Source organism: Bos javanicus, chromosome 5, assembly GCF_032452875.1.
Source record: "Bos javanicus breed banteng chromosome 5, ARS-OSU_banteng_1.0, whole genome shotgun sequence".
In the NCBI taxonomy this organism is placed as follows: Eukaryota; Metazoa; Chordata; class Mammalia; order Artiodactyla; family Bovidae; genus Bos; species Bos javanicus.
In genome coordinates, this window is record NC_083872.1 from 112,487,217 (window position 1) to 112,506,644 (window position 19,428).

Below are 19,428 nucleotides of genomic sequence, written 5' to 3' on the forward strand. Positions count from 1 at the left end.
TCTATCCCTATATAGGTAGTTACAGAGTATTGAGTAGTTTCCTGTGCTATACAGTAGGTCCCAATTAGCCATCTATTTTATATATAGTGTATGTACATATCAGCCCCAATCTCCCAATCCATCCCTACCCTTGTTCCCCATGGCAAGTCCATCCTCTACATCTGTGACTCCACACCACAATGCTTTTAAGTGATAGAATGAAAGTCTGAACCTAGATCTGACTCAAAACCCAGAGTGCTTTCCACTGAACTACAATTGCATCTATTAGTCATATCCTTCATCAATAATAATACTGTAGTAATAGTCGTCACTTTTATCTAGCTCTTCCTATATGGCAAGCCTTGTGCTAGGAAATTTATATATATGATCTCATTCAATCTTCACAATCACCCTATGAGGTAGGTTTATCATCATCTCCATTTCATAGTTGAGAAAACGGAGTTTTATACCCGTTTGGCAATTGCCTTGTTCCCACAGCTGGCAGAGAGCAAGACCAGAGTTGAACTTGGGTCTACCTCCAGAACCCATTCTTGTAATCATTACACTAGACTGCAGGAAACCCAACTCTAGTCCTGGCTCCAACCAGCCAAGTCATTTGATAGCTGTCTCAATTTCCTTATTAATTAAATGGGAATATGGTTACTTGCCCCCTATTTCACAGAGGTATTGGGATTATAAAATGAGAAAGTGTATAAGCTTTAAGAAGGGAAATTGCCATATAAATCTGGGCTTGTTACAAGTTTCACTCAGATCTTCCTTCTCCCACGATCATAAAGGGATTTAGCTGACATTATGAGCTCTCAAATACCCTCTGAGATGGATCGATCGTATTATTGCCTCCACTTATAAAAAAGCCGAAACACAAGATGACATAACTTGTTAGTGGCAGAGCTGAGAATAAAACCCAAGATTCTAACTCCAACTGCTTATGTTCTGATGGTAAATCCTATTTTTGTGTTTCAAACTTAACAGTAAAATAGACAAGAAAGGACATTTAATGTCCACTTTAAAGCACAGATTAAATGCTTACAGATGAAATTTTCTAACATAATCTCTAAGGTTCTTAATCCTCATTTTCTAGAGAAACTGCATAAAGAATCAGAAAGAAAGTCTTCCCTTCCCCTAGTATAGAATTCAGCTCCTTAGTTTTCTCAAGCAACTTATTAACAATCAAAGGTTATAAAACTGGGTGAGTTATTAACTCATAGTGAGCTTAGCTTCCACAGGGAACATAAACCTCAAAGTGAAATTGTTTCCTCATAAAATCAGATAAAAAAGAAGCATCAGATACATTCCCACATCATAAACATCCAATATAACTATATATCCTGACTTGGGAATTATTTTAACATACCAACAATTCATAATACCCTGAGCTCAAAATTCAAGTTCCAAAGTGAACATCAAAATTAAAAATTAAAAGAATAACAGAAGTACACATGGCATCTTTATGGTCATTCTTCTCCCAAGTCCCCACTCAAGCCTTGACACATTCACACACACACACACTTTAAAAAATAAAATATATAAATAAAATAAAAAGCAGTTAGTGGGGCCAATTCTCTAGCTTTTAGAGAAGTGTTCAGTCTAGTTCTCTGATTACGAGTTCCTCTTAGGTTTTGTTTTCTAGAACAACACAATGATCTTTTGATTATTACTAGTCTAATAATCATGTATTTTGAAATTACCACCAGGATGAGAGAAAATAAATTTCCACTCTCAAAATTGAACTTAAATACTAGTATAGAATAGACACAGACACTTCATTATTACTTTAATTGACTGAATAAGACTTATAAATGAAAAACCTGTCATTTTGATATAGGGGCTAAAATAAGGTCTAAAAAAGCTGCTGTTCTACTCATGTCAAGAGGGTTTGCTTCTTGAGTGCCTTGAGACGTCAAAATTCATTGTTGACCACATAATGAAAGTCCTACCAACCTGAACATGTGCTGTGAGGTGAACGTAAATGATGACAGAACTTCTGGTCTTTTCACAGGATGCTCTAATATAATACATTAGTCTACCTTTCCTTCGATATCGATGTTTGGTTTCCATAATTGAAACCAACTGCATCTTCGGTGGAGTCAGGAGCTCTAAGTTCTCTTGAACTTTGATGAGTACAGATCACGTGAGTATCTTGTTAAAACACAGAAGATGATTCAGAAAGTCTGGGATGGCATGTCCAACAAGCTCCCAAGGTGATGTTGATGCTACTGTTTGGGATCCACACTTTGAGTAGCAGGACTCTAAGCAACATTTTCAAACAGAAATAACCTTAACCAGAAGTTTATTCTCAAAATATACAGCCTCTACCATGAGTTTACAAAAGAAGACAGTATTCCAGAGCCTAAACAAGGTATCTGCTCCCTTTCCCTTTTCTGTGATTTTTACCAGCTGGTTGTAAACCCAATGTAATACTCTAAAGGGCAAATTTGAAGAATCGCTTTTGTGCTTACAATTTACTGGGGCCCATATGGATGAACACAAAACCTCAAATTCTGTAGTGAAAAGGTTGATTCAAAATAAATATTTTTTAATTATGTCAGATACGAAAGAATAAGTGATGCTTACAGTTTATAAGAGAATCATTTGGAATTAATCATTTTCATTTCCCCCACAAAATAAATAGCTCACACACTAAAGAAGATATCTTTCCTGAATCAGGAGAAAAAAAGCTCAAGAATAATAGGCATGCCTGTGGCATAGTCATAACATTTTTAGTGAGGAAAATACCAAGATGGAGACGTGCAAAAGTATATAGGAGGAGAATACCAAGAGAATTACATGGTAGCAAATCGGCTGTAGAACCTGGAGCCGGGGGGTGGTTCAGGGAAAGAGAATAGCTGGTAAATTTCAAAAAGACTTTAACTGGAGAAGATTATACATGAGAGCAATAGTCCATTCCCTTCAGGAAAATCAATAAATCCCCATCAAGTTTCATTTTTAGGTTTTCGATCATGTGTTCTTTTCATATGGCCATTGGTCCAACCTCCTCCACAAAACTCAACCAACCATCAAAAGAGTTAAGTTGGTAATGAGTCAAGCTGGCTACAACCCTGGATGTATCTCAAGCCAATGAGGGTAGACTTCTCAGAGGAAGGGGCAAGTACAGTGGAATCACGCACGCCCCCCGTCTGGAGCACTTCTGAGCGCCGGGGGCTGAGAGGTGCCTCAGTGCTTGCGCGTGCTCTTCAGCCCCATGACCATGAAGGTGGCAGCCATCAGTTTCTCGTAAACGAGGAACATGAGAGCAGCAGTCAGGACTGTCTGCAGCAGCTTGGCTTCAAGGCCTTTGTAGAGTCCCGCAATTCCAAAACGCCTGAAAGGAAGGGATGAGGAAAAAACAAAAGGTTTTCAAAGAAACATACTACTTTGCAAAGGCTTCTTCTTAGGATCAAAAGAAGCAATCAAAGTTTTAGATATTAACAGACTTCTGTTACTTAAGTACTTTATCTTTGAAGGTGCTTGGGAATTGACAAAAGTTGATTATTTCTTCAAAGCCATGATTAATCAGCGGAATGATGATAGGTTCTCACAGACAGGGTACAGATCCTAAAATCCTAAAACCATTTTAATGCCAACATCTAATATTAACAAAGAACTTTTAGATCTTGACTTTTTAAGGCTCTCTCAACAAAGTTATTTCAACCTAACAGTCCCACTCCAGTACTCTTGCCTGGAAAATCCCATGGACGCAGGAGCCTGGTAGGCTGCAGTCCATGGGGTCGCTAGAGTCGGACACAACTGAGCAACTTCACTTTCACTTTTCACTTTCATGCGCTGGAAAAGGAAATGGCAACCCACTCCAGTGTTCTTGCCTGGAGAACCCCAGAGACGGGGGAGCCTGGTGGGCTTCCGTCTCTGGGCTTACGGGGTCTCACAGAGTCGGACACGACTGAAGTGACGCAGCAGCAGCAGCAGCAACAGTCCCTAAATGGTAGGAGAGCTGCCAATTGGTTTAGATCATAGCAGCCTGAACAGAACTAGAGAAAGTGACAGGAATGAAAATCTCTCCAATACCGAGTCTTTCTGTACATTTGACCCTTTAACTCCGTGGTTCTCAAATTTAGTGTATGTCACAATCACTGGGAAGGCTCGGTGAACCACAGATTGCTGGGTCCTATCCACGGAGATTCCGAAGCATTAAGCCTGGGATGGGACTCAAGAATCTGCATTGCTAATAAGCTCCCAGGTGATGAGGATGACAAGGCCCGCCTGGACACCAGCCCTTTAGAACGACTGCTCCAACAACAGAGAAGAATGCTTCAGCTAGAAACAGAAGCTGAGTAAATGATGTCTCCAGAGCTAATTATTGAGAGTGAATTAATCTCATCTGCTAGTTCATCAGCAACTCCAGGGCTCTATGTAGCACGCATGCAGACTGAGATATTAAAAGTCAAGTGCTCCATTCAGGAGCTATTCTACATTTTACATACTTGCTATGTGTGAAAACCTATTATTTGGAGTGAATCATGTGATAAATAGAAATGAAAAGCTTTGACTCATGAATGTCTCGTTCACTGGCTAACTTATGTTCCCCCAAGAAACCCAAGAAACTCCACCTTGGTATTTCTCAAGGTGAGGTCTGCTAGGAGATAACAGAAAAAAAAAAAAATCTATTAGTCCCTGTCCTCAGTTCCTGGCACAGAGTTTTAGGAGCTCTTGCTTATAATTTCCTAAGTGAAAAGAACACTAGGAACATTTCTTTATTCTAACAATTGGTCTTTGATCCTAGTTCCTGACACAGAGCTCCTAAATCCCTTAAGTCCTGGGTGGCAGCAGTGTCTTCTGTTCTAATGAGGTGATCCGTGCTGGACTCCTGGGTGGGGCTGGTCACCAGACAGACCAAGCAAAGATCAGAAGCTGGGAATTTCCAGCATCACCTACTATTCTCCAGAGAGGAGAGGGGGCTGGAAATGGAGTGGAAAATATATGTTTTTTATACAGTATTTTGGAAATACATATACTTTTTAATAGTGACTATCTCCTGGAAAAGAGACAGAAAACAGTGTAGATATGCATGTATTTATAGCTTTATTGAAGTTTAAATGATTTCAGTTTGACGAGTTTTGACTGGTGGGTACATCCGTGAACCATCACCACGTTCAAGGTCATGAACGTACCCACCATCCGTCATCCCCAGGAGGACGCTGTCCTCACGTTCCTTTGCCATCACTGTAGATCATTTTCTAAGCCTGAGTGATGAGCGTGTGTGTGTGCACAGTCGTGTCCAATTCTTTTGCGACCCTATGGACTGTAGCTCACCAGGCTCCTCTGTCCATGAAGCTCCCAGGCAAGAATACTGGAGTGGGTTGCCATTTCCTTCCCCAAGGGATCTTCCTAACCCAGGGATTGGACCCACATCTCTTCCGTCTCCTGCACTGGCAGGTGGATTCATGAAAGTGGAATCATACAATATGAATTCTTTTCTGTCTGATTTCTTTTACTCAGCGGAACTATTCTGAGATCCACCTACATTTTTGCGTGTATCAATAATTATTTCTTTTTCCTTTCTGAACAGTATCCCACTGTACAGGTATATCACAACTTGTACCTACTCATTCAATGATGGACATTTGGGATGTTTCCAGTTTTGGGCTCTAACAAATAAAGCTGTTACTAACATTTATGCACAGGTCTTTGTGTAGACATGTTTCATTTGTCTTGGGTAAACACCTTGAAAGGGAATGGCTGGGTCTATAGGAGGCGTATGTTTAACTTTATAAGAAGATGCCACACTGCACTCCAAAATGCTTGTGCCATTCTTAATTCCCACCAGCATAGGAAAGTTCTAGTTGCCTCATTCTTGCCAACACTTGGTATGATCAGCATTTTTGTTTTTTCAGCTTTACACCAATTCTTTATCTTTGATTTTTTATCCCAAGCATATTCTATTTTTATAATAAACTTAGTTTAAAATATCTTACCTCTAGGAACACTAATAAAGTTATAATAGCTTCTGCCTCAAAGGTGCTGACCTATTTGATTTCCCCTTTAAAAGAAATGGGAAGATGACGACAGTACCTGCCTCAAAGGGCTGTTGTGAGGATTAAGTGAGATTACCCAAGTAGAGCATCTGGCTTAGTGTCTGCCACATAATAGCTCAAAAACGCTAACTCCCCTCGCCATCATCATCACTGTTGTCGTAACTGAGATTACAGCTGTTGTTCCTCTGCCTACCCTCCTTCCCTTTCCCATGATGACTGCGGCTCTCTGACACCTGCTTATTTCTAACAAGGGGTTTTGGGATACGTGATCAATGGAGCACTACTCAGCAGAGCAGTCTCTAGATTAGATTACAGGAGGGCTCTCCTTTGTTTCAGGTGTGAAAGTCACTCAGTCATGCACGACTCTGTGCGACCCCATGCACTAAACAGTTCATGGAATTCTCCAGGCCAGAACAGTGGAGTGGGTAGCCCTTCCCTTCTCCAGTGGATCTTCCCAACCCAGGGGTCGAACCCAGGTCTCCTGCATTGCAGGTGAATTCTTTACCAGCTGAGCCATAAGGAAAGCCCAAGAATACTAGAGTAGGTAGTCTATCCCTTCTCCAGCAGATCTTCCCGACCCAGGAATTGAACCGGGGTCTCCTGCATTGCAGGCGGATTCTTTACCAACTGGGCTATAGGGAAATGCCACGGTTCAGGTGTACGGCATTATACTTGACCTCTCTATACACCGCACAGTGATCACCACCACAGGTCCCATAATCAGCTGCTACCATACAGCTGACTCCTTTCACCCACTTTGCCCTCAAACCCTCAAACCCTCTTCCTCTTTGGAAGCTACCCATCTGTTCTCAGCACTGATGAGTTTGTCTGTCTGCAGATTCCACATTGAGTGAAAGCACAAAGCATCTGTCTTTCTCGGCCTGACTTATTTCACTTAACAAAACACTCAAGGTTCATCCATGTTGTTGCAAATGGCAGGATTTCACTGGAAGATTCCCTTTCTAAAAAAGTCCTGAATATTTCTGACTAACGAAGAACCAGGGACATGAACTTTTCCACAATTTCCCTAAATGCTCTCATGTGTCACTAAGCTCCTAAATGAGAAATGTCTGAGCACAGCAGGCAAGGGAGAAGTTTTCAGGATGCCGCTGCCAAGGCAAAAATACAAGATAAGAAAATCCAACCACTTCTTGGCAGAGACAGCTGTTAAAAGAGAGGACAGAATGTGAAACATCTACAAAGCTCACCTTACTCGCTGGTGAAGGAGATAGAGAATGTTCCGAAGACTCCCCAGTGTTCTGTTTTCTGGGTTGAGTCTGTGACGTCCAAACTAAGGAAGAAGGAACAAGACAAATAATTACCATCTGTTACCGCTTTCTTTTTTAAAAATTTTTACTTATTTACTTGTTTCTTTTTTTGCTGTGCTGCGTCTCTGTCACTGGGCGCGGGCTGCTCTCTAGTTGCACTGAGCGGGGCTACCCTCTGGTTACAGTCGCTGGGCTTCTCACTGCGGCGGCTCCTCTTGTTGCCGAGCACAGGCTCAACAGTTGTGGCGCACAGGCTTAACTGCTCCACGGCATGCAGGACCTTCCCAGGGGAATCAAACCCAAGTCTCCTGCGTTTGGCAGGTGGACTCTTTACCACTGTGCTACCAGGGAAGCCCTGTTATCACTTTTTTTTAATCTTAATTTCCACTTATGTTGGAGAAACATCTTACAGCACATGGTAATAAAAATACCCTTTTAATATGTGAAAGTGAAAGTGTTAGTCGCTCAGTCATGTCCTCCGACTCTTTTGCAACCTGGTGGACTGTAGCCCGCCAGGCTCCTCTGTCCATGGAATTCTCCAGGCAAGAATACTGGAGCGGGTTGCCATTCCCTTCTCCAGGGGAATCTTCCCGACCCAGGGATCGAACCTGGATCTCCTATACTGCAGGCAGATTCTTTACCATCTGAACCACTAAGGAAGCCCCTGGTGGCTTTTTTAGATTTAGATTTCATTAATCCTATTTTTTCAATGAAACAAATGAAATATTTCAATGAAATAAGTGAAAATAAGAATTTTTTTCCAGTGAAGCAAGCATGAGAGTTTTCATTTTTACAGAGAATCATGGGGAAAATTCTACCTCAAAAGAAAAAATCACGCCCAGGATGAAGATTTAGATACTGATGGAATGGCTTCCAGTCTTTTAAGAAGTTATGACAAACATTAATCAGTTAGAATCTCTGTAGTCCAAGCTCTGCATGTTATGTTTCTATTATAAAAATGTCAAAATACATTTATTTGACTGCAACTGAAATTCTTTATATTAAGTACCAATTGAAAAATAGTCCATTGGTAAAAATACTTTTAACAGAAGGGAATAATCTTTTCAAACTAAAATACTTTCATTAACGCCTCCATTTTACTCATCGGTTTAAGTCCTTTGAATTTTTTCTCCCAAACGCAACTTGAATCCCTCCCTTTCCACCATCGCATCTCATACACATGTGACCAAAATAGCCTCCTAACCTGAAACTCCCTTTTCTCTTATCCTGAATAGTCATAGTAGTCTTCTCAAATTATAAATGAGATCACATTATTCTTGTCTAAAGCCTTGCAACGGTTTCCTATTGCAGTGAGAATAAAATCCAGTCATCACTCATAGCCATCCTGCTTCTTTTCTGATCTCCTTTGGAGCCACCTCCAGCCACAGTGGCCTCCCTTTCAGTTGCTAGGATTCATCAAGCTCTTAGTACACCATGTTCCCTCTACCTGGAAAGCTCTTTCTTCTGCTCTTTGCATGGCTGGGTCCTTACCTTCCTTTAAGTCTTGATTTACACAGGGCTCCTCAGAGGACCCACCCCAATCGTGCCATCTTAGAAGACCCCCACTGTGGCCCTCTCCACTAAATCACAGAATGTGGCTTACTTCCTTGATAGCTCCTTCCTCAACCTGCAGTTACTTATTTATGCTGATTTACTTGTTCGCTCTCTCCTCGGTTAACTCCCAAGGGCAGGGACTATGGCTTTTATTCACCACATGCACCCCAGTTGCTCGTAGAATGGGTACTTAAAAAAATATTTCAAAGAATAAATAATTGAATGAATGAGAAACTAGAAATTTGAAAATACTTCAGGAAAGCTACATCATTCATTCCTTCTGAATGAATCTCTGATTCTGTAAAGGGAAATCTACCCTATGCACCAGGCCAATCAACCTGAATGTGAAGGAAGCAAGCTTATTATGTTCCTGAGGTCTTTAAAGAACTTCCTCCATACTTGGATTTTCTAAGACAGCAGGTGACCAAAGAAATTCAAAGTGTAAACTTTGTTCCAAACCAAAGAGAAAACCAACTGACAGCCTGACTAGTTAGCAAAATATCAAACAACGGGAAATTGGCTGAGAAATGCTCTGGAGCACTTCACGGCTTTATTAACACTGCTTCAAACAAAGAAACCACATTATTTTAGAATGTTGTCTGTCTAAATGCAGGAGAAGCCCAGCACTCACCCTCAGAATTGATTGTACTGTCTGCATAGGATAGGTGACCGTGGTGGCGACTGCTTTGGCAATTGCACCAATGAGGAACACATCCAGGGAAGAAAGCTGCAAGGCAAACAAAGAACGAACTGCATCAGTCCATACAGTGAGAAGGGGTCAGGGGCTGTTTGCAGCTTTCAAGATCAGGGCTTACCTTCGTTCGTTTCTTTAAAAGCTGCCGTTTTAAGCCTTCATAGAACATGAACTGGATGGCAGGATTAAAGACCAGCAGCAGGGAGGGAAAGGTGCCGTTCCATAAAGCCAGGATCCCTTCATCCCGGATGATCTGGTGAAAAGCATCTAAGCGAGAAATCAAGGACCTTTGAGGACAATCCCCTAACTAGAAAGACAACGTGCCCAGAACACAGGCCAGACTGATTCTATCAAGATTTCCTTCTGGCAATGACAAGTTAATCCGTTAACTGCTTCTGGAGAATCATCAGATACTGACAGTCACTGAGTTATTGAGAGACTAACTTCAATTGTTGGCAACCCTTCCTGACAAATCTGGGGTTAGCAGGTCAAGTTTTCCTCAGTACTGATCATCTCCACCTCTGAGCTCTCTGTATTACACAGACAGAATGGGGAACGACAGCCTGTGGGTTTCACAGTGAAGGCCAGTACAGAAAAAGATAAGACAGTTCTCCAGAGTTCATTTTATAGGACTGCCTTTTAAGAAAATCACTGTCCTCATTATAAAGAGGGAAAGATGGGAAAGAAGAAACTGGCAGTGTGATACTATTAAAAAGTAGAATCTCAAAGATATCAGACACTAATTTTGTATCTTTATTCAAAGACAACACTGGGGGAGAAAAAGTAGCAAATTATTCTTCAGAAATATTCATCCCTTCCCACCTTCGCTCTATGGGCTATACTCCACCGGTATATTTCTCTATCCCTTGTCTTGAGGCTTGGCCATTGGGAGTGTGTTGGCCAAGACGATGGTAATAGACAAGATGCAAACGGGGGCTTGAAATATGCTTGTATGATCAGGCATGTCTTCCTGTGCTTTTGCTATCACCAAGAGAAGAATATCCTGAGGCTGGTCCCAGGAAATGGAAGAGAGACACATGGAGCTGAGAATCCTAGGCTGGAGTCATATTAGATGAATCAAATCCTTGCCAATCCACAGACACAGGAGCTAAACAAATGCTTACTGTTGGACATTGAGATTTGAGGCTGTCCTTATCATGCTGATAAATTCCAGATACAAAGAGAAAAGAGAACCTTTAAAAAGGAACACATCCAAAAGACACTCACCAATGATACCACTGTAGTTGGTCGGTACAATGTCTTCATTCCTAAATTTTGCCCCTTGCAGCTTCAGTCTGGTGTTTACCACCCAGAGTGGAGTTGTGAGCAGCACATTCACCACCCCTGTAAAGAGAAAGGGGGCGAGACAAAGGGAAAGTAAAATGTAACCTTTATGTTAAAGCTAAACATGTCCCTGTTCCAGTTATTTTTCTGCTGACCTACTAGGAGACCTGAGGTGAGGTGTCCCTTTGTGCCAAGGTACAACACAAGCCACCACTGTTAGAAGCAATTCAGAAGCCTTGCCGAGAGCAGGCTGGCCGGCAGCAGCGCCTCGCCACGGGAGGAGAGTGCAGAGTTTCCTCCTTTGTACACTAAGAGGCAATCTGTCAACTTATGCAGCATCCAAAGTAGCAATTTTGATATAGTTTTAAACACAGTTTTTAAAAACAGCTTTCAGATGGGGGAACTGATTTCTTGATCACATGCTAAATAAGTCCATGACAATATCACATAAAACACACACCTTCCAACTCTCACGTAAGTAGCTCACATGGTTTTAAGTGAGTACGGATCCAGTACCATAAAAGACAGGTGGGAGAAAGTGTGACATTTGAAAGGACTTCGACAGGGACTAGAGGCTCACAGAAGAGTTCCTCATCACTCGGGGAATTAGGACAGGCAGGCAGCAAGCAGTCGTTATGAACCATCACAAAAACACCTGCAACAGCTTCACAAGCATCGTGATTCTTACAAGCTTAAGGATGGGGATCTTGGCCACCCAAGGTGGCCTCAGAGTGGAACAATACAACGAGCCAGGTGCTTCTGTTTTGAAAACACACGATCCCAATTTTAGCACCATCTTGAGATATTAAGACATTCCTCATCAGTCCTGAAATGATTAGAGAAAAATACCAGACAGACTTGTAATAAAAATGCCTGACGCACAGTATATACTTTATAAATGTGTGTTAAATAAACGTTTAACAAGTAAACTAATGAACAAACTCAGCCAACAACCATATACCAAGCTATCGGGCCACGCTCAGAAGTGAGAGGCACAATCGTAAAGAAGAGAAATCTTTTACAAACAGGATTGGGAATTCCCTGAGGTCCAGGGTTAGGACTTGGTGCTTCCACTGCAGGCGGCACGGGTTCAGTCCCTAGTCTGGGAACTAAGATCACGCAAGCCCCGTGGTGCAATCAAAAAACAAACAACCACCACAGCAACAGAGCAAGATTAAGGATGTTTTGATTTAAGGAATTTCAAACATACTATACAGATAACACCAAAGTTAATAAACTTGGTGAAAATGCCAGGAAATCCGAATGCTGAATTTTCATTAGTGGAATGCAAGACATTTTGGCACCTCTCTCTCGGGAACATTATGAGAACATATTTCTCAAAAGGCATTATCGTTTTATGAGTTGTATTTGTTAGAATTTTCCATATAACACCAAGGAGTCATCTTTAGTTATGACTCAAAATCTTCATACATTGTCAAGATACTGGTCATAATCTGAAAAAGTCGTAACTAAGATTCTTGCAAGTCTCATTTTAAAAAAGCACCAGTGCCCAAGAGGCCAAGATAAAAGAGTATCAATACACACTCATCTGCCCAGACTTTATAATGTATTCCTATTCAATATAATGTACACATCACTTAACAAAAAAACCAACAGTCCGAAAAATCAGAGTAGAAAGTACTACTGAGCAGTCTGCTGCTTTTGTTTTAGACGAAGATAGGCAAGCTCAGAACCAGAGATCACAAGCTTCCGCGGGCACTGTAGTGCAAACACCTTTCTAAACAAACGAAATAGGTCGCCCATTAAAGAAATTCTTTGGAAATAAAAATTCCCTTCATGTTCTACTCGAGAGGTAGGCACACACAGAACAGGTCAGAGGAAATGCAGCTAAATGAAGATTTAGCCATTATTCAGGATTCTGCTTACATTATCCTGTTACCCACATGAGCTGAAAGACTGAGAGGATTCTAAGGACAATGTCAAGTACAAAAATGCATCATATCATTTACAGAAGAGAATATAAAGTCCTCGTAAGAACATTCTGTACTTCAAAGCTTTTTATCTGAGAAGATCTTTGTTCATACTCTAAGCCAAATAGATGGAAAGGTTACTTTTTAACCACTTTCATTTTATGAATTCTGAGAAAACACTTGAGGATCCAAGACAAAAACTTGTACCCTATATAAGCAAGCAAAGGACATTTCTCTGTGGAGGAAAAACCAGCTGCAAAAGAATATGATGAGCGATTTCAACTCTTACTAAGGTACAATGGGTATGGCTGCAGAATAAAGAAAGCTGTCTGCTTATTTACGTGTAGGAAATTTCACCAGTTCCAAGTCATGGCCGTTATTTCAGCTCTAAGATGAGAATACCAATACTTTACCTACTTAAGAATAGGAGACTGTTCTCTTTCCAATTCGAGTGATTCTATTTTCTTTCTTTGTTCATAAAAAATAATTTACCGGAAAACACAATCAAAAATAAGAGATGAAGAACAGCTACTGAACATACTAAAATCATTCACTGATTCAGGGAATAACTGGAACACAGCTATTTACTTCTGAAATCTTGAAAACGAAGTTTTATTAGCAGTGAGTCTCCTGAGTTAAGGATAGAAAACAAAAACAGAGAACATTAATCGGGTGCTCTTCTGGGGAACATGTGCAATGACCGCTGAGACAAGAAAATGGCAGATCAAGGTCACCAATCTAAGACTTTGGCTCCCTACAAAAGAAGGCGACTTGATACACTGCAGGAACAAGCCTGCCTTACCAGATTTAAGGCATAAAGGCAGTAAATTAATTTCAACTGTTGCAACAATGATAATACCATTGGCACTCAAAAAGAGTTATTGACAAAAATTCCAATTTCATAAAAATGGCAAGTATCTTCATTTATGTTATCTGTCAGGTTCTGGGCTCAAATTCTTCTCCAGGGTATTAAGCTACATGGGTTTTTTCCTGTGAAAATACAATAAATAGTAACAAATCTAAGTTTCTAGCACAGCCGGAATAACAATAGCACTTGTGCGTAGTTCTCCTGGGAGATGATGTAACTCATTCCTACAGTGATGGTAATACAATGACTGGGCTCACAGAAGGAAGAGAAAAAAGCTGTTCTCATTGTAAAAATGTGCAGGCACTGGGGAATTCCCTGGGTCCAGCGGTTAGGACTCGGCGCTTCCACTGAGGGGGCAGGGGTTCATCCTGGTCAGGGAACTAAGATACCACAAGCCCCGCAGTGCAGCCAAACAAACAAACAAAAATTCGTAGGCATTAAGATATAAAAACATGTTACGAGGAGAAGTTAAAACTCCTAACAGTAATTTCCAAGGAATTCCCTACCTTCAGAAAAAGAGAGGACCTATCATCAAAGAATCTCAGAATCATCAAGGACTATACAAATCATTTAACCAAGGGTCTCCCAACTGTGCCACTGTTCACGTCTGGGCGGCAGGGGTGCAGATGTGTAGGGTGTGGAGCAGTGTCTCTGGCCCTCCAGCCACTGGATGCCAGGAGCATCCTCTGGCTGTGACAACCAAAAATATCTCTCGACACAGTCACACGTTCCCCATGGACCTAATGCAATCACCAAGTGGATTGGTGATTATTCACTTTATTTTTGGGACTTCCCTGGTGGCTCAGATGGTAAAAGCATCTGCCTACAATGCGGGAGACCTGGGTTTGATCCCTGGGTTGGGAAGATCCCCTGGAGAAGGAAATAGCAGCCCACTCCAGTATTGTTGCCTGGAAAATCCCATGGGCAGGCTGCAGTCCATGGGGTCGCAAAGGGTCGGACACGACTGAGCAACTTCACTTTCACTTTATTTTTGAAAACCTCAAAAGACAGGAATTCACTATCACCCCAAAAAGTCTATTCTTTCCCAGAGCAGTTAGAAGTTTTATTCTTATTGGTATTAAATCTACCTTCTTAAAGCAAGTGGAAACATATAAAACCAGCCAGTAGGTGTTTTTTTTACCTGAGATATGAACTGAAGAGTAAAAAGTTAGCCTGTCACTAAGTTGTGTCTGACTCTTTGCAACCCCACAGACTGTAGCCCGCCAGGCTACTCTGTCCATAGGATTCTCCAGGCAAGAATACTGGAGTAGGTTGCCATTTTCTTCTCTAGGGGACCTTCCTGACCCAGGGATAGAACCTGAGTCTCTTACATTGGCACTGATCCCCACCAGGGAAGCCCAATTAGCAATTCTTAAGTGACTTTATGTGTATTTTAGAAGAAGTAAATGTTTATGACCTGCAAGTAAGTCACCTATGGTTTGCTCATCAAATATGTACTGTGTGTCTAGTATTTAGTTGGCAAAAAAATTCGATCGGGTTTTCCCATACAATTGTTACATGCTAAGTAGGTGCTGATGATACAACAGGTACACAAAAAATGAAAATCTCTGTCCTTGTGAAGCTTATGTTCTAATAGTGTAAGACAGGATAAATAAGGAAAATACGTAGTATGTCAGAGGATAAAGTTAAGGAGAAAATTTAAGCAGAGGAGGGAGATAGAGTTTTGGTGGTAGAAAGGGACTCCATTTTAGACAGTGTAGCCATTCAGAGAAAAACTTTACAGGAGGTGAGGGAGCTAACCATGCAGGAACCAGGAAGAGGAAAAAGCTTCAAGTTCACGGGCCCCAAGGGAGAAGTATTCTGGGACAGTTCAGGCTGGCATGGCTGTAGTGGTGTGAGGGGCATGGATAGGTGGGCAGGACACACTGGGCTCTGGGGACTCTGGCTTTTATTCTGAGTGAGAAGGGAAGCTACTGGAGGCCTCTGAACAGAGGAATAATACAATCCCTCTATGCTTTAGTGTGATCACACTGGCAGCTGTGTTGAACACGTATTGAAGGGGACAAAGAAGGAAGCAGGCCATCAGTTAGGAGACTCTGAGGACAATCCTGGCAAGATTCAATGGTGGTTTGGGCTCAGGGTAGTACAAGTAGGGGAAAGGGGCTAACTGCTAGATACCATATGAAGAAACAGGAAATAGGATTCGTTCATGGACTGGGGGTGGGGTCAGAGAGAAAGAGGATGAATTCAAGACTCTTGGTAGGGCAACTAGAAGATGAGAGTTGCCACTTAAGAAAATGGGGAAGACTGCAGTCCTTTGAATTGACTTAAACAACATTAAAAATTTAATTCATTCAACATTTAATCAGCACTTTCTGTGTATCAGCCACTGCATTAAGGTACTAGATATGCAGAGATTTTTTTTTTTAAGTAATTTCTGCCTTTAAGGAGGGTCTAAGCGACTTAGCAGCAGCAGCAGTAAAAGATAAAAGACAAATATGCAGACTACTGTTATCCAGTAGCGTAAGCACTTAGAGGTATACACTGAGTTGAAGCACAGAGGGTGGGCACCTAACCCAGAATAAACCTGGGGGTGGTGGGTATGAGAAACAGGGAAGGCTTCCTGAAGAGGAGGTGGCGTGAGCGGAGAATAAAAGGATGAATAGGAGTTAACGAGACAAAAAAGAGCAGTCAGACTGCTTCAGGCTGACAACAGCAGCTGGCGAGGAAGGAATCACGGCCTGGGAGGACAGGCACAGGAAGGCAAAGCTAGGGAGGGAAGCAGTACCACAGCAGATGTGGTACGGGGGACCCTTATCCTGCATGTGTACGAGGCAGGGAGTGTCTTCTCTGCTGAAGGCGCTGTGACATCATCCTATCAGCAGGCGGCAGGGACTGAAGGGTTTGAGGCTGGGCCTAACAATCTGATTCAGACCTCAGAACAGCAGTTCTCAACTGCTTCTCTGACAAGACGTGTAATAGATGATGTTCACAATCCACGCAGACCCGTGGGTTCTAACTGTACGTCAATTCCATTCTTTTCTCACACTCTCAAGAAAACAGTTCAGAATGTACTAATAAATGAATGAGAATGATACCAACACAGTGGGCTCTCTTTTAACCAGTTCCACATACTGGACTCACCAGATAAACCTGTGTTCCTCTTTCCCTTTACGGACATTCTGACGAGGCCACGGCACATTGGCTCCTGCGGCCTGGAGGCTACGCTCTAGTGTCCCCATGCTCTTTTACTTCCATCCCACGGGGGCCGAGGCTTACCAAGAGTGAATTATGCCTTTTCTCAAACCTGTTTATGTCGGTCATATCTGTTACAGTAGACAAAGCATTTATAGGCACAGGTTATTGTGGCTCAGCTGGTAAACAATCTGCCTGCAATGCAGGAGACCTGGGTTCAATCCCTGGGTTGGGAAGATCCCCTGGAGAAGGAAAAGGCTACCCACTCCAGTATTCTGGCCTGGAGAATTCCATGGACTGTACAGTCCATGGGGTCACAAAGAGTCAGACACGACTGAGCGACTTTCACTTTCATACCAGAAAAAAAGCACAAAACTCCCATCAATGAGTGGATATGCCTTGGCCATACAGAAAATTAGAGAAGTATATATTCATATATCTTAGGTTAAAATAAAATATTTAAGGCACATGGGCCATTTATGACATTCCACACTTCTACTGACTTTTTAAAAGCTAACCACCCTACCATACTGGGCTAGCTGTTTTAGGTGTGGGAGAATCTACTGTAACTGTAAATTGTGTAAGAGTCAGAAAGGAAATCAGCAGAGTACAGTGAGAGCATGTAGGGCTTCCCTGGTTGGCTCAGATGGTAAAGAATCCACCTGCAATGTGAGAGACCTGGGTTCGATCCCTGGACTGGGATCCCCTGGAGAAGGGAACAGCTACCCACTCCAGTATTCTGGCCTGGAGAATTCCATGGACTGTATGGTCCCTGGGGTTACAAAGAGTCAGACACAACTGAGCAACTCTCACTTCACGGCGAGAGAATGTAACAAGGGGTGGTGTATACCTCATGTATAACGGGAAGCCAGACACAGCAAACAAACAGCTCTGGACAAGCACAAAGGAGAAGACTTCATCCTATATTCCATAAAATAGTAGTTTCATGGAAAGTTACCTAAGTTAGTCCCTGACAGTGAGACATAACCTTTTCAATGTAAATATATACGGAAACTAATATAATCAAGGTATTACAAACATTTAGTCTCAGTAATAAAAGATCATACCAGACTTCCATTTGTTGCAGTTATATAAAAAAGAAGATTCCCTCTCTATAGGCTGGATCTATTCTGATTTTCTTTTTCAGTGAACAAATTTCAAACCTGAGTTCTTCAAATTATAAGTGTCTGAAAACTATTCTTCTAGAAAGGCTACCTGAGCAGAACTGTGCAAAGTGTGTTAGTGAGAAAGACTTGAGAAGCAAGGAGATCATAGCAGAGCAATGGTCCAGGTGAGGGATAGTAATACTTGATTTGGGGAAACAGTTATGGACATGGAGAAGAGGGCATGCGTTCAAGAGATCTTTAAGAGACAGACTGGTGGTTCATGAAGCCTGAGCAGACACAGAGGGAAAGAGAGCACTCTCTATGAAGACCTCCAGATTTCTGTCCTGAGCTACCTACTTATTCATTCATTTCCTCAGAGAAAGTGCGTTACACTCTTTATTTGAAAGCTGGTCTGGCTGAGGTTGGGAGTCTGTGTATGCATGCTCAGTCGCCTTCAGTCATGTCCAGCTCTTTGCAACCCTATAGACTGTAGCTCTTCAGGCTCCCCTGTCCGTGGGATTCTCAAGGCAAGAGAGTTGCCATGGAGAGGGTTGCCATGCCCTCCTCCAGGAGATCTTCCTCACCCAGGGATCCAAGTCAAGCCTCCAGCATAGGCAGGTGCATTCTTTAGCCACTGAGCCACCTGGGAAGCCCAGAGTTGGGGGTGAGGGTAGTCAAAAGGTAGAAAACTTCCAGTTATAAAATAAATAAGTCATGGGGATATAATGTACAAGGTGACTTTACTTAATAAAGTTGTATTGTATATTTAAAAGTTACTGAGAACAAACCTTAAAAGTTCTTACCACAAGAAAAGAAATAAATTTGTAAATATGTGTGATGATGAATGTTAACCAGATTTGTTGCAGTGTTAATTTCACAATATACACAAATATTGAATCATTATGTTGTAAACCTGAAATTAATATAATATTATATGTCAATTATATCTCAATTAAAAAAAAATAAAGTTGGTACAAGGGAAAGTTTATTATCTAAAAATCAACTAAAGACTAGGTCGCGTGCTGCTCGCTGGGGTTGTCGCCTTAGAGATCTGCACGGGCTGGGCTTGCGAAAGGATCAACATGCCTAGATTTACTGCATCCTTCCTTGGACGAGGAAAAGAAAAAACATAAAAAGAAACGGCTGGTTCAAAGTCCAAATTCTTACTTCATGGATGTAAAATGTCCAGGTTGCTACAAGATTACCACGGTCTTCAGCCATGCTCAGACAGTAGTGCTTTGCGTAGGCTGTTCAACAGTGCTGTGCCAGCCAACAGGAGGAAAGGCCAGACTCACAGAAGGCTGTTCATTTAGAAGGAAGCAACACTAATGATCCACACAACTTCTTGAATTTGTGTTCTATCGCAGAAAGCCTTATCAGTTCAGTAATTCCAGTTAATCTACCAAGATAATGTAATTACATTTAATTTTGTAAGGTATACAGCAACACTCTCCTATTTTGGTGTCAGTTTTTCAATAAAGTTTTGATTATGGGCAAAAAAAATAAATAAAAATAAAAATCAACTTAAGACTAAAATAAGACTACTAAGCATAAGAAAGGCTCAGAGACCAAATGAA

The 19,428-nt window shown here is 41.7% G+C and overlaps 2 protein-coding genes across 2 annotated transcripts in view; one reads left to right on the forward strand and one right to left on the reverse strand.

Moving 5' to 3' along the window:
• Positions 1 to 2,273: 2,273 nt before the first annotated feature.
• Positions 2,274 to 19,428, reverse strand: part of SLC25A17 (solute carrier family 25 member 17) — a 42,896-nt gene continuing 25,741 nt past the window's right edge. The window contains exons 5-9 of the mRNA XM_061418625.1: positions 10,734 to 10,850; positions 9,628 to 9,773; positions 9,444 to 9,539; positions 7,199 to 7,281; positions 2,274 to 3,322 (exon numbers count right to left, since the gene is read on the reverse strand). Coding sequence (XP_061274609.1) covers positions 3,175 to 3,322; positions 7,199 to 7,281; positions 9,444 to 9,539; positions 9,628 to 9,773; positions 10,734 to 10,850 — 590 coding nt within the window. The 3' untranslated portion in view covers positions 2,274 to 3,174. The remainder of the gene's footprint in view (positions 3,323 to 7,198; positions 7,282 to 9,443; positions 9,540 to 9,627; positions 9,774 to 10,733; positions 10,851 to 19,428) is intronic.
• Positions 18,028 to 19,181, forward strand: LOC133248633 (small ribosomal subunit protein eS27-like). The gene is made up of 2 exons (XM_061419016.1): positions 18,028 to 18,036; positions 18,899 to 19,181. The coding sequence occupies exons 1-2, from the start codon at positions 18,028 to 18,030 to the stop codon at positions 19,178 to 19,180; spliced, it is 291 nt and encodes a 96-aa protein (XP_061275000.1). The 3' UTR covers position 19,181.